Genomic DNA, 20,537 nt, shown 5'->3' on the forward strand with positions numbered 1-20,537 from the left:
ACATACGTGGAAGGAGTCCCTAAAGACCTGGTGGTTATAACAGACTCTGTGGAGCAGTGAGCCAAGGTGCAAGACAGTAGCAGCCTGAGATCTTATAAATAAACAACACAGGCAGATTGTAATGAGCAGATTCCTGCTCTTGCCTCCTGTCTGTTCTGCAGTCCAGGACTAGCTGTTCCCTGATAGCTGCAGTGTCTGAGAGAGAGGCCCTGAGGTGAAGAGAGATCGCAGCACTGCTGGACTCTCCCAGAGCATGAGGAGATGGTGTGTACAGATGGGCAGCTGCTCCAAAGGAGCCTGACAGTGGCCAGCTCTCCCATGGCTCTGCTGGGTGCAGACTATGCCCTCACTGTGTTTCACAGAGTTTTAAAGGAGGTAAAGCTCCACTGAAGTAGCAGCTTCTCTGTTTTCAAGCATTTTCTGAGCTTGGGAGCAGAAAGAGGGAGGATTAGGCTGGGAAAGCTTCATGTATGAGGGAGATGGGGTGAATGGAGCCAGGGAGCTGGAGGCCACTCAGGATGCTTTGAGGTGGTAAGGGAACTCAGAGGGCTCCGCAGCTGGATGTTGGATGCAGAGCCTGGAGACAAATGCAGTCATCCATGGGCTCCTGTTCTGCCCTGAACCACCATATCTGTGGTTATGTGTTCCTCCTAGATACTCTCAGCTGGGGGGACATTGAGAAACCTCTCCTACTACAGTGAAAAGTCAAGGCTCAAGTGTAACAGCAGGACAGGGAACCTCAAGCATCTGTGACGGGCCAGGCAGCTCAGGAAAAGCAAGAGCTGTTGGTCCAAGGAGACCCAGGGAGGAATCAGGCCTCGGGAAAGGCCTAAGAGGCTCATGTGAGAACAGTGTCTGTCCTTATGTCTAAGGAACTCATCTGAGCCCAGAGATCACCTGGGTGGGGACAACTGGCAATGCTACAGCCATGGTCCTCCAGGGATCTGACAATCTGGGTGAAATTTGGGATCCATCTGCACTCTCTTCCATGGCCAAGGCAGGCAAGCAATGGCACAGTCTTCACTGAAATAATGCATCTAATCCGCCTGAGTAATGCTAATGCAAGCCTCTTGATTAGTGTTTAGAAACCAGGCAAACAATTGATTTAAAATAATTGGTAAATTATGATTAAATAAAAACATTTATACAAAAGAGTTTGTCATTGATATGGTTAAATAAATATTTGTAGAAGTAACTTATACTTGGCCCTGTGCCTGGGCGATGAGCTCTCTTGGGCTGGCTGTGGTTTCATTTTAATAAAGACCAGAAGGCATTCCAGAAATACATAATGCTCCCAACCCATCCAATGTATATCTGGGGCTTTAGCTCTGCTTGCCACTAACCGAGGCCCAGCTTCACTTCATATCGCTAACTAGTACTTGTCACACCCCTCCTCCCCAAAAACATATTCCCTATTTAGGTCTGAACCACAAAACAAGTGGCTGGGACAGGATAGTTTAGTGGGCCGGAGGAAGGGATATGGATGGAAACATTCAATTCATTCCCACTCTGCTGCCTCATCGGAGCAGAGGTAAGGCGGGATAAGCTGCTTTGTAGTGAAACTTCAAGCTTTGGAGCTGCTGCAGGACTTACAACAATACAGCCCTTATCTGGCCCTGCTTGGTGGGAGATTTCCAAGAGCTTTATGAAGGCCTCATTATCTGCCATTTAGAGATAAGGAAAATGAAAGGAGACGTGACTTGCCCAAAGTCCCACTGCAGAAGGAACAGAAGACAGGCCACTATGTCGGCCAGTGCCCTGGAGCCGTGTTTGGGCAAGCACCAGAGCCTCCGCATCTCCCCAGTACACATGGCACCACTCAGAAACATCTCCCTTCAGTCTATTCGCCAAACGGTTTCTGTTCTGTCTGGCCTACAGAGCCGCTCTTGTGGACTAATGGGGTTTGCATAGCCACTTGCAGACACCTGTATACTGCTGACTTCTCTAAATAGTCAGAGAACAGAGGGTGAGGGAGGGACACAGCTCAGCAAAGGGAGATGATGCCTATCCCCAGAGACAGCAACATCAGGAGGAGGTGGCTGGTGATGATGGTGCTAGGTGAAGAAAAGTCATGTACAGTCTTGGGGGCAAAGGGTCTGATGCTTGCACTGTCATTGCTTAGCTCCCTCACACAGGATAGACCCATTTCCACCTGGTCACCAAGCCACCAGAACTTGGGCTAGCCAGGCCAGGCACAAAAAGCCCTTCCTGCTTGTGCTGATCACACAGCAGGCAGCCAAAAGCCTGTCAGTGTCACAAAATATGTGCTAGCCCAGGCTGGAGGCTCACTCACTACTTATTGCTCTAAAAATTGGTCCTGTGGCTTCTTGTAAAAGGCTAGCCAGCTGAGAATCCCTGCTTGTAGAAATGTCACCTAAGCCCAAGCACTATCCTCTTCCTCCTGCTCTGATAGAAACAATGGCTCCTGAGGATCTGATGCTGATGTGCTATGTGTTGTCCAAGCTGGGGTAGAACAAAGGTTGCTTGGAGGGGGTGTATGTTTGACTGACATTAAAAAGCAAGAGAGCCGAGCAAATGCTGCATGCAGCAGGGCCTGTCTGCTCTCCAGCCAGCCCTCCCTGACTTCCTCATTGCGTGCATCCCTTCAGGAACACATAGTCAGCCCACAGCCTAGACTGCACATAGACCATATCCAACTGCAAGGTCCAGGGGATATGAAGCACCACTTGGGCTATTGCCTGAGGTGACCTGTGTGACTATCTCTTCTGTCAGCTTGAGGGAGATGGCTGATGGGCCAAATGCAGGAGAAAGGACACAGGTGGCTGGGGGTGTAGCGCAGACTACATGCACTGGTCACCCATGGGATGGAGTGATGGAGTACCCATTTTCCTGGGGGCATAGCATTCAAGGTTTATCTCAGGCATCACTGTGAAGAGAACTCAATGCCTGCTAGTGCCCTGCTTGTGGCTCAAGCTATCCAGAGCAGCTGTGGCTGCTAGAGATGTCACCCTAAGGGGATCAAATCCCTGGACTCAACAACTTCTGCCCAGCAGCCATTAGGAAACTATCCCCACAGCGTCATCTCCAGTGGATTAAAATGGAAATTTGCCTGCCAGGGCTATGAGACACAGGCATATACATTCCTCCTTGGCATATACATCCCTCAGTTATTTCCAGAGAGAAGCAAGAAAGCTTGAACCCAGTTCTGCTCCTCTCCACGTCTGGACAGTGTTCACCCCAGAGACACCTGGGGACATGCGGTACCTTCAGCCTCTTGTAGAATTTGTGCCAGGGACGTGGCTATGGCTCCAGGGTGTTGTCAGTACAATGCCGTCACAGTACAGTGCTGTTGTGCTTGCCCTCCTATCAAGAGGTAGCTGGCAGGCCCTTTGTGTACTGCATATGCTCAAATTCACAAGTCAGGAGAGAGCTCTTGACTTCTTCCACCCCACGGATTGGACCACTTTTGCCTGGGGAAAACAGGGCCATGTATAGCCTTTCCCCCTGCTCTGCATGGACAAAGGAGGTCTCCTGAGTGTCTTGAACTCCTGCCAGTACAGCTCCTTTGACCTGAGAGCCATGCTCAGGCCAGAGTCTCCATCAGTAAGCTTCACTCCTCCCATTGACCTCTGCAAACTCAAACCAGGCTGAGACTTTGGGCCTTTAACTCCTCCTTTGTCCTTACTGCTTCATCCCAATCTTGGGACTTGTGGAGATGATGGATTGGCTGCAACTATTGCTGCCCTATGGACGATCTTGTGACGGGTGAGCCCCGGTGTCAGCCCACAGGCACTATGGCCTCCTGCACTGCCTGGAGCTAGAATAGCACAAGAGAGTGAGACAGCAGGAAGGCTGTCAACATGTCTGCCTTCTCCCACAGCTCAGAGCTGCGTTGGAAGGGTCTGAGCAGGGATGCTGGGCATGCCTCTGCCACAACAGCAGGCCAGGGCTACTCTCTGTAGTCATTGTGCATCCTTGCTCAGTAAACACAACAGGCAGAGTTTTACAATCAAATATTTATGTTAGTAGAAAACATTTTACATAATCTTTATACAGCTATGTCATCTTCTTACTTCCATTCTCTGATCTCCCTGTTTTGAATCAGGATTGGAGAATTTAGCATATTTACAAAGAAGTAAATATTATGATGAAAACATCAGGCAGCTTAATAGTAGCTTTAGTAAAGTGCAGAAGTATTTTGCATTAGTGTTGTCAATTGCATAACATCTTGTGGACCTCCATAAATTAAGGGACCTTCCTTGGATACTTGTAGCATTGTGATAAATAGTTCACAGCTCGAATTCAAGCAAGGCCTGTCTGCTGTCAGAACTAGGAAGAGCTTATGACATTTGCACCATAAATTCCTACCCTCAAGCTCTAAAAGTAGATAGCGAAGTGATAGACTAGCTACAATTTCTGGCAGGCAATGGCAAATTCAAGGCAGGCAAATGCCACTCTGATGGTCCTTACCAGGGCCCTATGCAATCGGAAGGCAAGGACTGAGTTCTGCTGGACCACCCATGCTCACAGCTCCCCTACCCAGAAATACCATGCTCTGGGCTGAGCAGTGGGCTAGCATCATTCTGAATTACTCCCTAGAGATCACCTCCATTTCACAGTTATGGAGACATTGCTGCTTTCCTGAATTGAGCTCAGAAAATCTCTGACTATCCAAGGGCATGGGGAAAAACATGCTGAATATTTGGCATGCGAGCCCCAGAGGACACCTTTTTTGTGTAATTCAGCCTCAAACTGAGTCTCAGGCATGCAAAGGGAAGCTCATTTCTTTTCAGGTTCCTGAAGATCATGGCCAAGAGCATAGCTGAGGTTCTGCTAGGGCATTCTCTGAGCAGGATATTCATATCTCACCCAAGTTTTGATGACTGCAGTGAGCAAAGTCTCCATCACTGGGACCCATTAACAGGCAGTTCATCTGGCCCATTGTAAATGTCTCCCTCAGAGTAAGATAAGTCACTTGCTTTTTCCACTGTCTATCAATGTGGTGACATCCATGTGGCTGGTATTTTCAAAGGATATTCCGAGCTCATCCTCTCCTGGACCAGAGGTTTCTGTGAGCCTTGGCTACAGGTTTCCCTATAATGCCCCGCCCTTAGTTTTATCAGCATAGCTATATTGGTTATGAATGGAAGAACTCACTCTTCCTAAGCAATGTATTTATAGAGGTAAATCACTCTCCAACCTTCCTCCTCCTCCAGGAGACACTGCTATACCAGCTTGGGGACATCTAGCACAGAGCTAGCTCTGTGCCAGTACAGCTGTATCTTCTCACAGAGCCTTTGCCAGGACAGCTAAACAAGCATGCAGCAAATTATCACTAGCTGACACATGGGGATAGTCAGGGTCATGACTTCATCCCATTAGATTTGTCCACCCAGAATATGCTGTGGAGATTCAAGAAACAAAGCCATCACAGAAGGGCTCTTCTCTAAAGGGAGTTGCCAGGCTTTAGGGAAAAGAAGCCCAAGGCAGTCTGGGCTCATTCACTTAGGAGAGGATGAACTAAGTGGGCATGACCAACAGGGTGCTCAGCAGACCAACTCTGGAGAAAAACTGTTTGCTTGGACAGTTGCAGTGGTTCAGAAAGGTGACTGTTTGCAAGAACTTTTACTTGACATTATATCCAAATGTAAGTCTGGTGACCAGTTTGGTTTCCTGAATCCAGGGGTTTGCTACTGACAACACCAACAAAAACACTCTGTGCTGGCATCAACACTATTGGATTAGCTGGCAGTACACAGGTAAAATGACATGTCTTCTGCAGTGCCGAGCTTGCTGTCCTGTGCAAAGAGAAAAGCAAATACCAAAGCAGCGGGACAAGCACGATGAGTCCTTAGCACAAGGCTGAGACGGAAGGACACAGACCTCGGGCTTTCACCTGGCAGCAGAGCCCAGGCTGCAGTGTCAGAGACATCTCTCCCTAGTGCTGTGCCTCCACAGCCCTGAGACCTGCTGTAGATCAACCTTTTGAGGCACAGATGCTGTGACACACACTGACCCCTCCAAGTCCCCAGAGGGATCTCACAGAAACATCATCTTATTTGGGTCTTTTTCCCACAGATGCAAATGTACAGAGAAACAAACAATCTTCTTCAAAATAAATCAGTATCATAAACAATAGAGTGTGCTGGAAGATTGGAAGGGACCATTTCCCAGTATCTGGTGAGAAACACAAAACTGATATCCTTATGGCTTTGGGGTGTGACTTCTTAGTTCAAAGGAATTCCCTACCATGACTAATTTATTCTGGCATTTGAGGCTCACTCCTTCACTTACTGAAGTCAGTAAGATCCCCATTACAGAAGAGATGCCTACAGCAGTACTGGAAACAGGAGAATGGGAAGCAATGCTTCCATTCAGGCTTTGGTACTTAAATGCCTGTTTTGCCTTCCACAGAAAGATGGTAACTAATGGTGAAGTGTGCCTTTATTGGAGCAGAACAGTGCTCTGTGGTGCAGCACAGCTCCTGGTGACAGATATGTCCAATAAGCATCAGGAGCCTGGGCAGTGCATATGCTGGAAGTGCACGAAGACCCTGTGGAGGGTTTTACTATTTCTGTGCTATCTAAGGCAGACAGCCTCAAGGAAAAGGCTCAGTATCTGTGGTCTGATCTCACTGTCTGTCCTCCCCTCTCCAGTGTGAGGTTTATTGGGGACTGCATACCTCTGTTTCCTGAGGACATCGAGAGTACATGTGGAAAGGGCTGACTCTCATGTAATGACCAATGCTGAGGAGGACCAGCTTTATACTGTGAATTCAGTAGCCAAGCAATCTGTGGAGATCACTTCTCTTAGCAGCTGTATCATCTCCTAAGGGTCAAGTATGGATGGTGATGGGACAGTTATCAAGGTTTGGAGACTGGCATTATTGAGCCATTCCCTGGAGAGGAGAGGAGAAGAGAATGTCTTTCACCTGTTTTGAACTCTCAGCCTTTGTCAGTGGGATGGTTTTACAGAGTAGTTTGTGGCTGTTCAGTTTTGGAAATGAGAGAAAAGATTTATAAGAGCAGGTCCTGGAATCAGCATCATGGGACTTTGAATCTTCACCATCTCAGAAAACGAGAGTCAAAGCATAACATAGCCTCCCTGATCTCTTCTCTGCACCTGCCCTTTCAGGGAAAAGTAGTGGCTAGCAAGACCCGGGCGAGACCTGTGGGATTTCTCCCATTGAGCTCTCTTTGTGGACACGGTGTATGTTCAGTGCTCACAAGGTGGTAGGAGAAGTTTCTCCTGCCCAAAGGTTCAGGCACTGTGTAACAGTCTAGTTAGCTAGCTTTCTTCTTTATCACCTAATTCTGCCAGGGACACATCTCCCCATTGAACTAAGTGGTAAATAGCACACTGAGTTTTAGTTAATACTCTGAGATTATATCAGGCGGGTAGGTGGCAGCTGGCTGTAGGCTTCTAAGCTGGGTGTCTAATGGAGCATATAAAGAGCATATAAAGCATATGTCTGGTCACTGCCAAAGTGGTCAGTGCAGTATTTATGGCCTGCTTAGAAAAACACAGGAGTTTATCTCAGAGTTGTCATAGTGGCAGCTCCAAAACCACCTGGAAGGAGAGTTGTAGGGAGAGAAGCAAGATCAACCAGAGATGCTATGTGTGCTGACACAGACTTTCTCCTCACCCTCTGCCTAAGAAGCTTCTTCTAATTTAACCAGAAGGTGTAATTTTTAGCTGAAATTGTATGCACCTGTTCAAGTGCCATGGTTGACACTTCAGCCTTCCTGCTCTTTTTGCTTGCATTTTTGGTGTCAATCAGCAGAGTCCCTGCATTAGTTGCTGCAGATCATTTTCTGGCTCAGATGAGAATAAAAGCCTTGATGGGCCTCCTCAGAGCTGGGCAGCTGTCGCCTTTCCAAGGTTCCCTCAGTAATCCCTTCCCTGGTCATTCTGGTCACTGTGGCAGAACTACACCTCCTAAGTTTTCACTTTTCCTCCAGTATCTCAGGACACTGTAAAAGAGATTGGTGGTACATCTTACAATAGGGCAACTGAGGAAGAACCAGATTCTCTCGAAGGCCACCAAGTCTTTGGCTGATGGCAAAAGTGATCTTTTTGCGATGATCTAAAAAATGTGATCCTTATCTCTTGAGGCTTTTTCTTTACCCATTAGGCCATGTTCTCATCCTTATGAGCTATGCAGTCAGGGTCCTCTGTGTTGTGCTCACCTTGGCAGCTCACCTGGGTACACGGCCAGTAGAACTTCACATATGTAGCTCTGGTCTAACACTTACCCTTCTGGAGTATTGCTCAAAAAACGGTCTGAAAACTTACAAAAAAGCCCTGAGAAAAGAGATGGGAGGAATAAAAGCATCTGAGCGAATCTTCAAATGGAAACAATTCATGTTTGGGAAAGAAATCTAAGTACAAAGAACAGCAGGCTGCTACGGATTTATCCACCTTTCTCTGCTGAGCTCAGCAAAGCCCTCCCAGTGTGTTCTTGTGGACCCCACCACCCAGGTGGCTTCACTGGCACAGGACAAGGGGAAATCCCATTAAAATGGACAGCTGGCCAGCCTGGTGAGACACTGCACATACCCCTAGGAAGCAACCCACTGAGATGTGCCTACTTGATCAGACCGTGATCACACACGGTCTGCGTTAACCTGTGTGACCAATCTCTACTCATATTAGTAGAAAGCTTTATTTTGAAGTCCATATAGTACTTAAAGTACTTAGCCACTGTACTCAAGCTCCAGAAGCTTGTGCTTTAAAAGAACCTGCAGTTTTTGCATGACTCCATCTGTCAGCACTTGAGGAGTTTGGAGGGTTCATCCTCCATTCTGACAGGAACGCAAGGAACTTCTCCACATAGAATGGACTCCATCTGCCATTGTTTGGCAATTGTGTCCAGCTGGGCCAGGTCACACTAAAATTTCTTGATCCTTCTGGGATTTGACTAACTAACCTGTTTAGTTTGTCAGCTGCATGTTTTGTAGACCCTGCCCAACAAAAACATTAATAAATATAGGACTTGTCCTTTTTTCCTGTTGATCGTTACCCCGTCCCTATTATCTCCTTTTCTTGTGTATTCCTGATATTGACTCATTACCATACTCTGCTTCCTGTCTTGGAATAATTCTGAGTTTTCACTACACTCACGGGCAGGACCATGTCAAAAGTTTTCTAAAAGTCAAAAACTGACTTTGTTAATTGATTCTGTTTTATCCACTGCTTTATAGGCACCTTCTGACTGCTCTGAAAAATTAGGAGATCACAGCTTGTATCCTTTTCACCCATTAATCATTTTAGCAGCCTATGTTAGAAAACAAAGGTCCTTTGTCTTCATTTATAGTTTAGGAGGGCAATGCATCCCCATGAAAGAAAGAAGACTATGATAGTCAAGAGACTTATAGCCTCAGATTGCTTCTGCACTGAATCCTTGGTGTGGGGTCTTTTGGCAGGTTCTCGTCTGTGCCTGAATCTCAACAGGGACAAGGTGACCATTGTGGAAGTGATGGAAAAAGCCTGCCTTGCAGGGTGTTTGCAGCAAGAACTAGGCCTGTTCTGCATACCTCCTTCAAGCATCTTACCTTTGGCCTAGAGCCAATGTGCTTAGATAGTGCACTTTGGGTAGCTCACCTTTCCTCACTAGTCCTAGGGCATCCCCACTAACAGCCTTTAACAGCCACAGAGAAACTTATTCTGAAGAGCACCATGGAGTGCAGCGTCTCCCTTGCGCTCCACTCCTCTTCCATAGAACTCAAGAGAATTGTATGGTAAACTGCCGGCAGATAAGGACACAAACAAGAACCATCCCAGCAGGAGCAAAAAGGGACCCAGGAAGCAGGGCTCACCCTTGCAGGAAGAAATAGCATTAGATTGAAAAGGCCCTGGAGACTATTCCCCTGAGCTGTCAAGTGACATATGTATTGTCATGACATCCTCTCTGCTGATGTGGAATGACAGCCACACCCATCACACCTGCAGCTAGTCCTGAAGGGGCAGAGAGCAGATTCAGAGGGAATCAGGAGAACTGCACATGAGGCACTGTATGGAAGGAGACTCCTAAGGCAGGTCCAGCTAGTCCATTGTGGAGAAGTCACTAGGAACCTGTAGGCTGCAAGGGGAGCAGGGACACTTCAGTGCGACTTTGACTGGCAGAGACAGTAGGTCAGAGAGAATTAGTACAAGAAGACACACTTCTAGGCTGTGCATATAGAGGAGTCCTCTCCTGTCCTTGCACTGTCATAGTGTGGTTCTGCTAGATTTACCTCTGGAGACTACCAAAGAGTGACTGTTTATGAGGCTTATGAGAAATAGTCCATTAGACAGGACATTTCAAAAACAAGTGGGCAAAGCAATATCAGTAAGGAGTAAGACTCCTGGCCACTCTGCCCGATGCTGCAGTGGGACTCTGTTTTCGATTCAGGTCTGTGCTTGGAGACATATTTATTTCAATTATCTCTTTCCTATTGGACATTAAGAAATATCCATCTCACCGGCTGTAGAATGAGCAGGAAACCATACATTCAGTCCATGATCAATATAGCTCAGGACAGCCTCATTGCACAGATTGCATGAGGACCAGGGACCCCAGCACTTCCCAGCTGCCAGTGGGCTGCCTGCTGGGTAGGTCTTTCGGTTGCCAAGGGAAAATGGGACCATAGCATGCCTGACTCCAAACTGTCAGGTGGTGTGGATCCTGGAGCTATGCCCAAAGCAGTGTGCAGCACCTCTGCAAGCTGTCTCAGGGTTGATGGGCAGAGCACCCGAGTGTCCTAAGCCGCTGGCTGAAATCAGAGCTTCTGGAGCTACCAGGTTTCTAAGCTCTCCAGCAACACAGGCCTAGGAGTTTGGAAGCCCTGAAGTCTCCATTACTAAGCCAGAGTATATATGTGTTCATAAATACGTGCACATATATACATATGCACATGCACGCACACATACTCACACATCCACACACATAAATATATCTGGGAAGCCCTGTTTTTCATTTTTTATATATATAAATATATATATATATATTATATACATATATATATCTTTTATGTATATGTATACACACACATATAACTTTAAAAAAATAGAAAAAATAGGACTTCCCAGAAATCATAGAATCAAGAAAACCCAGCTCTGAGTTAGTTCTCAGGTAGGTGTTTGTGATCTAGCAGGAATCTAGGCTTCCCAGGTGAGACCTGTGGGTCAGTGAAGTTGATATAGGTACTTGACTTAGCTTGATTTATAATCCTTATGATATTAGGGAAAAGATGCCATTGGTTCATTGTCATACAGCTTCCGCTTATCAGAAGTGAACCAGTCACAGGCATAGGGATGGAGACCCTCAAAGGATCTGCATGTCTCTTTACCCAGCATCTTGGCAAAAGGGTTACCACGTCTGAGAAAAAGGTTAGTAGGTAGAGAAGCACCCTCCATTGCAGCTGTGTCTAGCTGATGGCTGTGTCCACCCTCCTTGGGATTACTGTACTCTATGTACAGTACTCATGTACTGCACATGAAAGAGTGACTCTAAGTCAAGATTTAACCCTGTCTTATTTGTTTGGCATTATTCTCCGTGTAATATAACAAGAGGACATGCTCTGAGTGCATATAGCATGTCCTACCCATATCACACACTCTGTGAGCATCTCAAGATATCCATAATTGTACGGATGTAGCCATATGCTGATAAAGGTGTGCACCATGCAGGGGAGCTTTGAATATGCCTATACTGGAAGAAGGTGCTGCTGAAACATGTGAGCATCCCTGTGCTCACTTTCAGCTTCCTAGCTCAGATGTAGGATCCCCAGAGGATTTGTGCAGCCCAAGCCGCAGCCTGCTCTGTGCTCTCAGCACCCAAATAAGCCAGACAAAGGGCACCGGGGCTGGAGTCACATCTCTGCCAAGTAGCCAAGTCCTCTGACTCCTTGAAGTAAAGGGCATACATTACACTACTCATGGGGAAGGACTATGCCCAGCTGTCTCCTAGCCTGAGACACACGCCCTAATTATAACCCTTCCTTTTGGCTTAGGGGCATAAACTCTCTGAAACTGCACTAACAATCTTGTCTTGGCAGCTGTGTCATGTAGCGTATCACTGGAAGTCCCGGGGGCCTGCCTCGTACCACACTGCAAAGAGTTAAGCTCTTGCTCTGTTGATATTTCCAAGCAGCTCCAAAAGTCAGCCGGGACAGGGAGCGCCCTGATTGGCTGCGTACTGGTCGGTAGTAATTAGTATCAGATATCAAACTTCTGTCTTTGCTAAGACCCTTTCCGATAGTTGCTGCTCCCTGCTAGACTATGACATCAGCCAGGACACCCAGCTGCTGATAGTAAACTCTGCACGGGAGGAGGCTCCTGTTAGCTAAAAGTTAATTAGTTCAACACAGCACAGGGAGAGCAGTTGGTTTCTGTGGAGGGTCAGTGCTGGATGGGACCAAATCTTTCAAAGCCACTTGCAGCATTTTGCCAGCCAGCCGTAAAAGCACCCAGAGACTCCCACAGAGTTGGATGAATCCTGAGCACTGGCCGTGGTCAGCTTTTCTCTTTGGAGGAACTTAATGGTTTAAGTGAGGGGCGTCTGGAACTGGTCCCCGAGTCACCATGACACTCCTGGGGTCTGAGCATTCCTTGCTGATTCGGAGCAAGTTCAGATCAGGTAGGGGAAACCTTGAGATTTTTCTTAAAACTTCTCTCTCCGGCAAGCCTTAGCCACAGACTGTTTTGCATTAAATGTTTGGAAGCAGCATGCGAGTAAAATATTCAGAGGGTTGTAGAGCTGTCACAGCTTTGGTCTTATAGAGGCTATTCTGCGAATGAAGAAATGAATCTTCCTTCCTCTCTGTTGCTCTTTTTCTGATTTTTCATTGTCTTCAGTTTATGTCTGTGGTTTATTTTGGTAAAACTGAAGTTCCTGGGTCTCCTGCCCTGGCCCTATTGTAAAGGATTTGGGCAACAATCCAAAAGGGCATCTTTGAAAAACAACATACCTAATTCCGTCCATATATTCCAGGTGCTCTTGTGGGTCTCTGTGTGATAATCGCAGCGAAGACAGGCCTGACATTCACTTTGACATACAGGCAGCTGACTTTATTCCATTAAGTTGTGACTAATTGGAGAAAAATGAATTTGAAGAAATGCGTCATTTTTAGAAGTAAAAATAACAAATGGAACATGAAAAGTATTTAAAGTGACATCATCAGAGAAATAAAACCAGAGCTACACAATTGATTGCCAGTCTCGGAGGGTTTGCAAGTAAAACATGTCTCAGTCTTGTAAGTTAAGGGGAAGCACCAGTAAGGGGCTTCTCAGAGGACATTCAGCGTGAGTGAAGGTGAGTGAAGGTGAACTATGGGACAGTCACTTCTAAATCAGACCCTCTGCTGGATATTCATGCCTTTATTCCCAGGCTATATTTATAGTAAGTATGCTGTGTTTGTGAGTGGATATTTTTACTTTTAATTTTTTTAATGAATATAACATTCTGTAATATTAACAATAACGGCAGTGTTCTTGAGGAGCTTTTTCTGATCTTCCCAGAGGTGAAGTCCTCCTTGTGAATATTATCTGTCAGATGTTCAGACAAACCAGCTGCATGTGTCATATGGGATGCTGTAAAACCTGACAGGGTAGTCACGTTGGAACATGCACCCATTCTGGCATGTCACCCACTCCGTGTGTGTTTTTGCCTCCTTGTGCACTGCAGATAATGAGATTAGAGATTTACGATACTGATGGTAGACATGAGTGGTGTTATCAGGATCTCTTAGATAGCTGGGTGGTCAACTTAAACTTTGTTTTCTTAGCAAATACAAAGTTGGCAGTTGGTTGAAAGCCCAAGAGTGTGTGTGCAAACACGAGTGGTCCTAGTCTGGCTGAATTATACAAAACTTGGGTCCAGGGCTTTGGTGTGGTTTCCATATCGCTCTGATCTTACATTTCATTAGATTAAGTCATTCCTTAGATTTTGTTGGTATATTATCGTACATTGCTGTTCATTTGAAGAAAATCTCAGTCTGTAACAATTCCTCCAGAAACTACAAAGCAACACTGCCACCTCTCTGAAGAGAGGAGGATGGGCTGTGTTATATGTCCCTGCACTTTTTAAGACTCATTTCTGGTTTATTTGCAAGCTGGCTTTATTATGGAACCAACAGTGGGATCGCTGAACATATTTTTCAAATGATTCTTCACAAAAAGTAAACTTTGTGGGTCTTTTCGTCCACAAATTCTTGTGCCTTTCAGCATTTCTGGGGCAGTTAATTTGTAGGGCATTCTTTGGTTCATGACTTATTCCCAGAGCTGCAACCCTTCACTATTGGCTGGTGAAAGACAGGATTCCCATTTGACAAGATTTCTCTGCCTATTCATTATGTTCAAGTCAGGCCTGCCAAAATCCCAAATGCATAGCTGTACCCTGCTCTGCCCATGACTGTAACCATTGCAGGTAATGAGGGACGCGGCCACAGCACAGTCCTGGTCATTCCCGTCTGGGAGGCAGTGGAGGAAAGTAGCATACAAATAAATGAATAATGCTGCCTTCAGTTTGTTCTGGATTTTAGCAACATGGAGAATAAAGAAGATAAGCTAGTATAAAAGGGTTGAAGTGGTCAAATCTCTTATATGAAAAGTTTCTAAGGGACAAATACTCCTCTCCTTTCCCTTCTACATGTACAGACCTCAGTAGCTATAAAGCCCCAGCAATGGTGCCAGGAAGTGCAGTGCTCTGATTTACCGTCCTCCTCCATTCACTTGGCAGAGGGATAAAAGGCTCATTGCCCTGCATCTCTCACTCTTCCTGCATTGCTGCATTGTGCAGCTTGCACAGAGCATGCATAGGACAAGCCAGTAGGGATCATGCCATGGAATGCAAAGTCCTGGAGAACTGTGCTTCACGATGCACCGTTGCTTTGGAAATGATCCTGTGCAGGCAGGTGTGAGGCTTTGATTGCTCTCCCAGGTTCGGGAAGGATTAGCTGTACTCTGTGACTTATGGTGAGTTTGAATCCCTTTTGAAGGATTCCAGGTCAATGTTACTAAGGGCTGAGGCAGATCTTACTAACTAAACTTCTGCTGCCTCTCCATGGTCTGTACATACTTAGCAGTGGAAATATCTATTCAGGTGTTAATGGATGCTAGAAATACATTACATGTTAGAGGTTTCCCCATCCCAGAATCCCTTTAACCTCTGTGGCACAGCACCCAGAAAGTGTGGCAAGACGGTAACAATTAGAAGATGGTGGCATGTAAGTGTCCCTCCTAGAGTGGTTCAAAGTTCAGCTTTCTAGCCCCTTGCTTCCATCAGGTAGCATCAGTAGCAAGGGAAAGAAAAAGTTTGCACAGGTAAGGCTGATTTGGTGGAGTTAGCGGCTTTTTCACATAGTGCCCAATAATCCTTCCTTGAGTCCCACAGTATTTTCTCCCGCTCTTCTCTTTCTAGTGGCCTGCAGCGAAGGATCCACCATAGCTGTGCAGTGTGTAGAGACAGCAGCTACCCCAGTGCTGGGTATCAGGAGCCACTCCAGCATGTTGCAGGCCTTCAGGTTTCCCCTCCCCTTCCTCGAGGATTTGTGTGTGTGTTTATTTTGTCTGTTTTGCCAAAGATAAATATGCTGATCTGAGGTCATCCTGACAAATTTTTGCAGGAATGATGCTTCTTCAAGTGTGCCATGCTACCCCATGTGCTCCAACTATCAATGGGACTGCACTAAATCAAATAGGACACCTAAGGCCTGTTCCAGAAACATATTTAACTCTTCCCAGAGATGACCATTTACGTGAAGTGATCTGCTTTGAATATAAACCAATTGCACTCAAGCAGTAGAGAATCGTTGTCATCAGACAGCGGAAACAAAGCTGGCAAATGCAGACTTAACCTTAACTCTGACCTTTTCTGCCCAGACAATATGGAGAGAGAGATGCAAGACCTAAATCTGTACTACATCAGTGATAGTTCAGAAGTGAGAGGTGAAAGTTTGACACTCTAAATATGGCTCTGCATCGTTTGGCATGGGGTAATATCCAGGCCTAATGGTGCACACATGCATGTGAACTTGCAGAGAAGACTTATCTGGCTCAGTGGAGGAAAGGATCCAAGCCTGTGTATAGGGCCTGAATGAAGCTGGCTGAGTTGGGAGAGAAATTTATTCTGTCTGCCTCTAGTGAAAAGATGCCACCCTTGAAAGTACTTTGGAGAGTGATTTAGACCAAAGTCAGCAAGTCATTAAAAGCCAAAGAGAGCAGGTCTTCGTGAAGCGTTAGACTGGACATGCAGGCATATTGCTGAAACCTTTTTTTTTCATTTTCCTGGTGTCTAAAGAAAACGTGTGTGCATTTTTTTCCTTTCAGATCATGAACTTATACAGTTTGCAATCAGTGTGTGCATTTCCAGGCATGGCCTATACTTAATTGATGACATTGTTTCCTGGTTTTCATGAAGTTTTTTCAAAACATCGACTTGAAGGACATCAGTTTGTGTTTGGCTTTATTTTTCCAGCATCATGAACCTAGGTGTTTCTCTGTCAGTGGGTAAGCATTATAGCATAGAGTGATATATATCTCACTGTGCATAAGGAAAAGGATGTTTGGCCAACTCACAGTCCAGTGCTGAAGGGATTACTCCAAAGAAGGTCGGTGACAGCATGTTCTGAGGAATATGAAGACTTTGGGGCTGCAGGTTAAGACAGACTGAACCTTCAGAAGGATTTTACCAGCTGATTGATCTTTAGACATCTGTGTCCATTCAGAGGTCTGGACTCCTTGCCAGCCAGCGTGGTCCTATGAACCCTCCAAGGGGCCTGCAGGCCCAGACATGCATTTAGAGACCTCACTTTCACCAGCATAGATGAGTTTTTCAGAGCTGTGATTTTTGGCCTCCTGGGTAGTGCACAAACTCACAGTACATCTGTTTGGGAGAAGGTAAAATTCTTCTTCCCCCAAAGCGCTGAGCATCATGTGCAGAGGTAAAGCTGTTGTGGTTCAGCCAATGCTCCGAGGCAGCACCTCGCCAGGAGAGGATTGATCACAGCTTTCTGTGACTGTCCAGGCTGCGTGGCTGCTGCCCCACATTTGCACCAGGGCTGTGACTGGCTGAGTCGCATCTCTGCTTACATGGGTTCCACACAGGCCAAGTGTCACTGACGCCTGGCTATTGGCAGAGCAGATGGGTCTGTAACTGTGGAGGGAATCAGGGCAGAGCATGGCCAAGGTGCTTTAGGCTCCAGAAAAGCAGGCTCCAAGCTGCTCAGCTGAACTTGTGCTTTACACTGCTAGTTGTGTCACCCAAGAGATTAGCTGGCTGGTTACCTAGCTCGAGGATTCCTGTGACCACATCCATCCAAGCTTATATGTCAGGGAGCTTGATGCCAGCCTGTTGCTTGGTCAGGAGGGAGCACCTCGCAATCAGAGCTGCCCTGTCCATTTGAAAGTCCTGCTCCTGATGCAGCCGTGAGAAACAGTCCTGAGAAGGCCACAAGCAACATCACTACACCCTGCAGCTGAGTCAGCCCTGCTCCTGCCTTGCCTGGACCTTGGGGCAGTCAAGGGCTCCCAAGTGCATTCCACCTTGGGCAGCTTCTCTCCTGCTGGTATGCCCACCTAGGAAAGCCTCAGACACCATTTGTAAGGAGAGTCTCAAAGCAGGTGGCATTTCTGTCTTTCAAGGGAGTCTGTAATCAAAATGCTGCCATTTTCGGCCAGGTAGTGTTCGAACAGGGGCGAGTCACCACATTGCTCTGAAATACCCTGTGACCATAGACAAACACGTGTTTCATGTTTGCTCAGCTGTTGTTCGACAAGCAACAAAGCTGATCCTGCTGCTGAAAACAGGAGTCCCTCCTCCTCATCACCCCATTCCCAACTTGCTACCATCCCCCCTCAGCCCAGGGGCTCTGCTGAACTTGCAGAGCAGTTCCCATCCTGTTCACTATTTAGTTGCATTTATGGTCTTAATAACCCAGCTCTGGAGCCACTGAGGGGCAGGAACAAAATCCTGGGGTGGTAGGTAGACGGGACTGTGACCTGATGCTGATTTTTTCCTTGGCAGTGCCAGCTTCATCTGTTGGTCAAAGCACTGATTCACATCATGGTCACATAGTTGGGTCAAACTGGTATAACTTGATGCTTCTGCTAGTCCCCTTCCCCGCTCAGCCGAGAAGCACTAGACTGAGGCAGGGAGCCATACAAACAACCAGTGAACAGCAGGCAAGTGTCTGACTGACACTTCTGCTACCAGCAGTGACTTATTTCGGACAAAGATGAGTGCACAGCAATTGCATTGGTTGTGCGTGCAGTTCCAAACCAGAGCAATGGTGTTCCATCCTCATCTGGAAGGTAGAGAAGACAGTTTGTGAGAGGTAGGGACTGAGGCTGGGAAAGAAGTCAAGAAGAAACAATGGACCTGCTGCTCTACCTGGGCAGCTCCTTTTAGCTGTGAGGCTACGCTGAGTGCTGAGGAAGCCTCGCACAGCCTCAAAGTTTCAAGGGAACCTGGTTTGGCTGTTACAGACGTATTGGTGGGAAGAGACTTCTGGAGGGCTCTGATCCAGTGTCCTTCTTAGAGAAGGACCCTTGCCAACACCAGATCAGGTCAGCTGGACTTTGTCTGCCTGAGTCCTGAGACCTTCCCCCACCTCTCTGGGCAATGTGCCACACTGCTGTAACATCTCCTGTGTTGTTAAAGTCAGATCCCAGAGATGAGGCGGGTGCTATGAGAGCAGAGGGCGCTTTGGTACTGTCCCAGAGCAGAGGATGCTCTGATGCAGGCTATAACGGTCCCAATCTCGATCGGCTGCTGAGCATAGGATTCAAAGTGCCCATCTCTGAGTGAGTCATGGGCACAATTCATCTCCCTCTAAAGCAGACATCTAAAATAGGTCAGATGAACAGCACCCTAAAAGCACCTACTTCTCCTTATAATATGGGGAGGGGCTAGCTCAGAAAGAGATGTTAACTCCAACAGCTATGCAGTCAGATGAATCCCTCACTAAGGCATACGCAGGACTCAGTCAGCTAAGAGCAGCAAGGCTCAAGCGTCTGCTGACTCAGGCCACAGAGATTAGCTGCCACTTCAGACTGAAGTAGAAGTACAGGTCTCCCTGGTGCTGGGCTAGGGGAATAACTTGAACATGTCTTTTCCAGTGCCTCAAAAAGCTAGGCAAGGCCCAAGCTGTCCTTTTAGCTTCCTACCACTCTGAGGTCAAATCCTAGGGAGAAGGATGACTCATGACTGCAGTTCTCAGAGCATGGGCCACCAAAGCTAGCTATGACTGAAGCCAGGAGGACTTCTCTGTATAGCAGACAGTCCCTCTGCAGAGTTTGCTTCCAGAAGCTCAGTCACTAAATGGGGTTTGGGGCTAGCATAGAAGAGAGGGATACTTCTAATAGAAAAAGATCCTGAGCAGAGTCAACTGGAACAACTCTGACATGCCTCACATCATCTAGGAAGGGATTTCTCAGGGGGAAGAGGGGTATAGGACTGAGTAGAGTCTTTGAGAGCGTAGCTGTCTCTCAGCTGTGAGCAGCAGAGCCAGCACAGCTCTGTACCAAAAGGTCACCCACTTGCATGACTGCTCCTTTGAGTTGGGGTGTTTCTGGCAGGGGGCTTGGACTAGATGATCTCCAGAGGTCCCTTCCAACCTCAACCATTCTGTGATTCTGAGCAGCCAAGCTGGTGCAGACAGTAGCAGGGATGCTGTGGGCTGTGGGACCAAGATTGTCTCACCATCAGCACTCCATCAGCACTCTAACATAAATGTTACTCTGAAGTTTGAGTAGTAAGTAGTAGTAAAGGAGTTTCCAGGAAAAAAAAAAAAATCATTCCTTTACATGAGGATGACACCATCCTTGAAGTGATTCACAGACAGCACTCAGAGCTCTGGCCTCCAGATATGTAGCATGAGAGAGAGGACAGGAATGCAGCTGGGGTCAGAGATAGCTTGAACAGATTTCAATTACTCTTCACTAAACAGCTAAATGGTAGTTGTTTGGATGGTGCCAGGGGCTCTTCAAGACCTGTTTTTAAGGATTGCTGGTTGTGAGGGAAAAATGCAAGCCTTGAGTGGTGTCTGCCAAGCTATGAGCTGCAGAACTGGCTTGAAGGCTGTTGATAGTAGTGACTGCTTTACTTCCTGCAGGGATGATCACTGTTGTTAGCTTCTCTGACACTGTCCGTGGCTATGCTTCTTCAGATGGTTTACAACAGGATTTGGGAGTTCATAGAGTTGACATTTGTGAACTGAGAGGCATATCCTGCTGCATGATTTGGTGTAGGTTTGGCTGAAGTGACTGAAATCACTGCTCCCATCAAGTTTGGGTTGCTGCTAGAAATGGCCAGCATTTGTGTGTGTCTGTCCTGGCACTTTCCATCAGGTTGCCCTGAACAGATAAGGCTAGATGGACTTTTCTTCCTTGCTCTGGAAAAACCTCCTGTGGCTCCAGAATGGGCCAGGAAGGTTAAGTCTATAAGGTCAGCACTGCTGAAGATAAACATGTGTCTGGGGAAGTTGCATGGCCTGGACAGAACAGCCAGGCCACAGCCATTCACCCATAGAAGAGCCTGGCCCCCACCTGCAAAAATATTTTCTCACTGCTGGGTCACAGGCTTTATGCCTGTGAAC

General features: G+C 46.9%; 1 protein-coding gene across 20 annotated transcripts in view; it reads left to right on the plus strand.

Moving 5' to 3' along the window:
* The window catches only part of MYOCD (myocardin), a 291,222-nt gene that overhangs the window by 235,152 nt on the left and 35,533 nt on the right, over positions 1 to 20,537 (plus strand). For 6 of the 20 annotated variants that reach the window (XM_009680327.2, XM_068913809.1, XM_068913815.1 and 3 more), the window contains exon 1: positions 12,213 to 12,580. The exons of 7 other annotated variants lie outside the window; for them this stretch is intronic. In XM_009680327.2, the coding sequence (XP_009678622.2) occupies positions 12,526 to 12,580 (55 nt within the window). In that variant the 5' untranslated portion in view covers positions 12,213 to 12,525. Of the gene's footprint in view, positions 1 to 12,161; positions 12,581 to 13,169; positions 13,256 to 20,537 lie in introns of those variants that run through there. 7 more of the 20 variants (XM_068913826.1, XM_068913821.1, XM_068913814.1 and 4 more) reach the window with 5 other exon arrangements.

This window comes from Struthio camelus, chromosome 19 (assembly GCF_040807025.1).
Source record: "Struthio camelus isolate bStrCam1 chromosome 19, bStrCam1.hap1, whole genome shotgun sequence".
Lineage (NCBI taxonomy): Eukaryota > Metazoa > Chordata > Aves > Struthioniformes > Struthionidae > Struthio > Struthio camelus.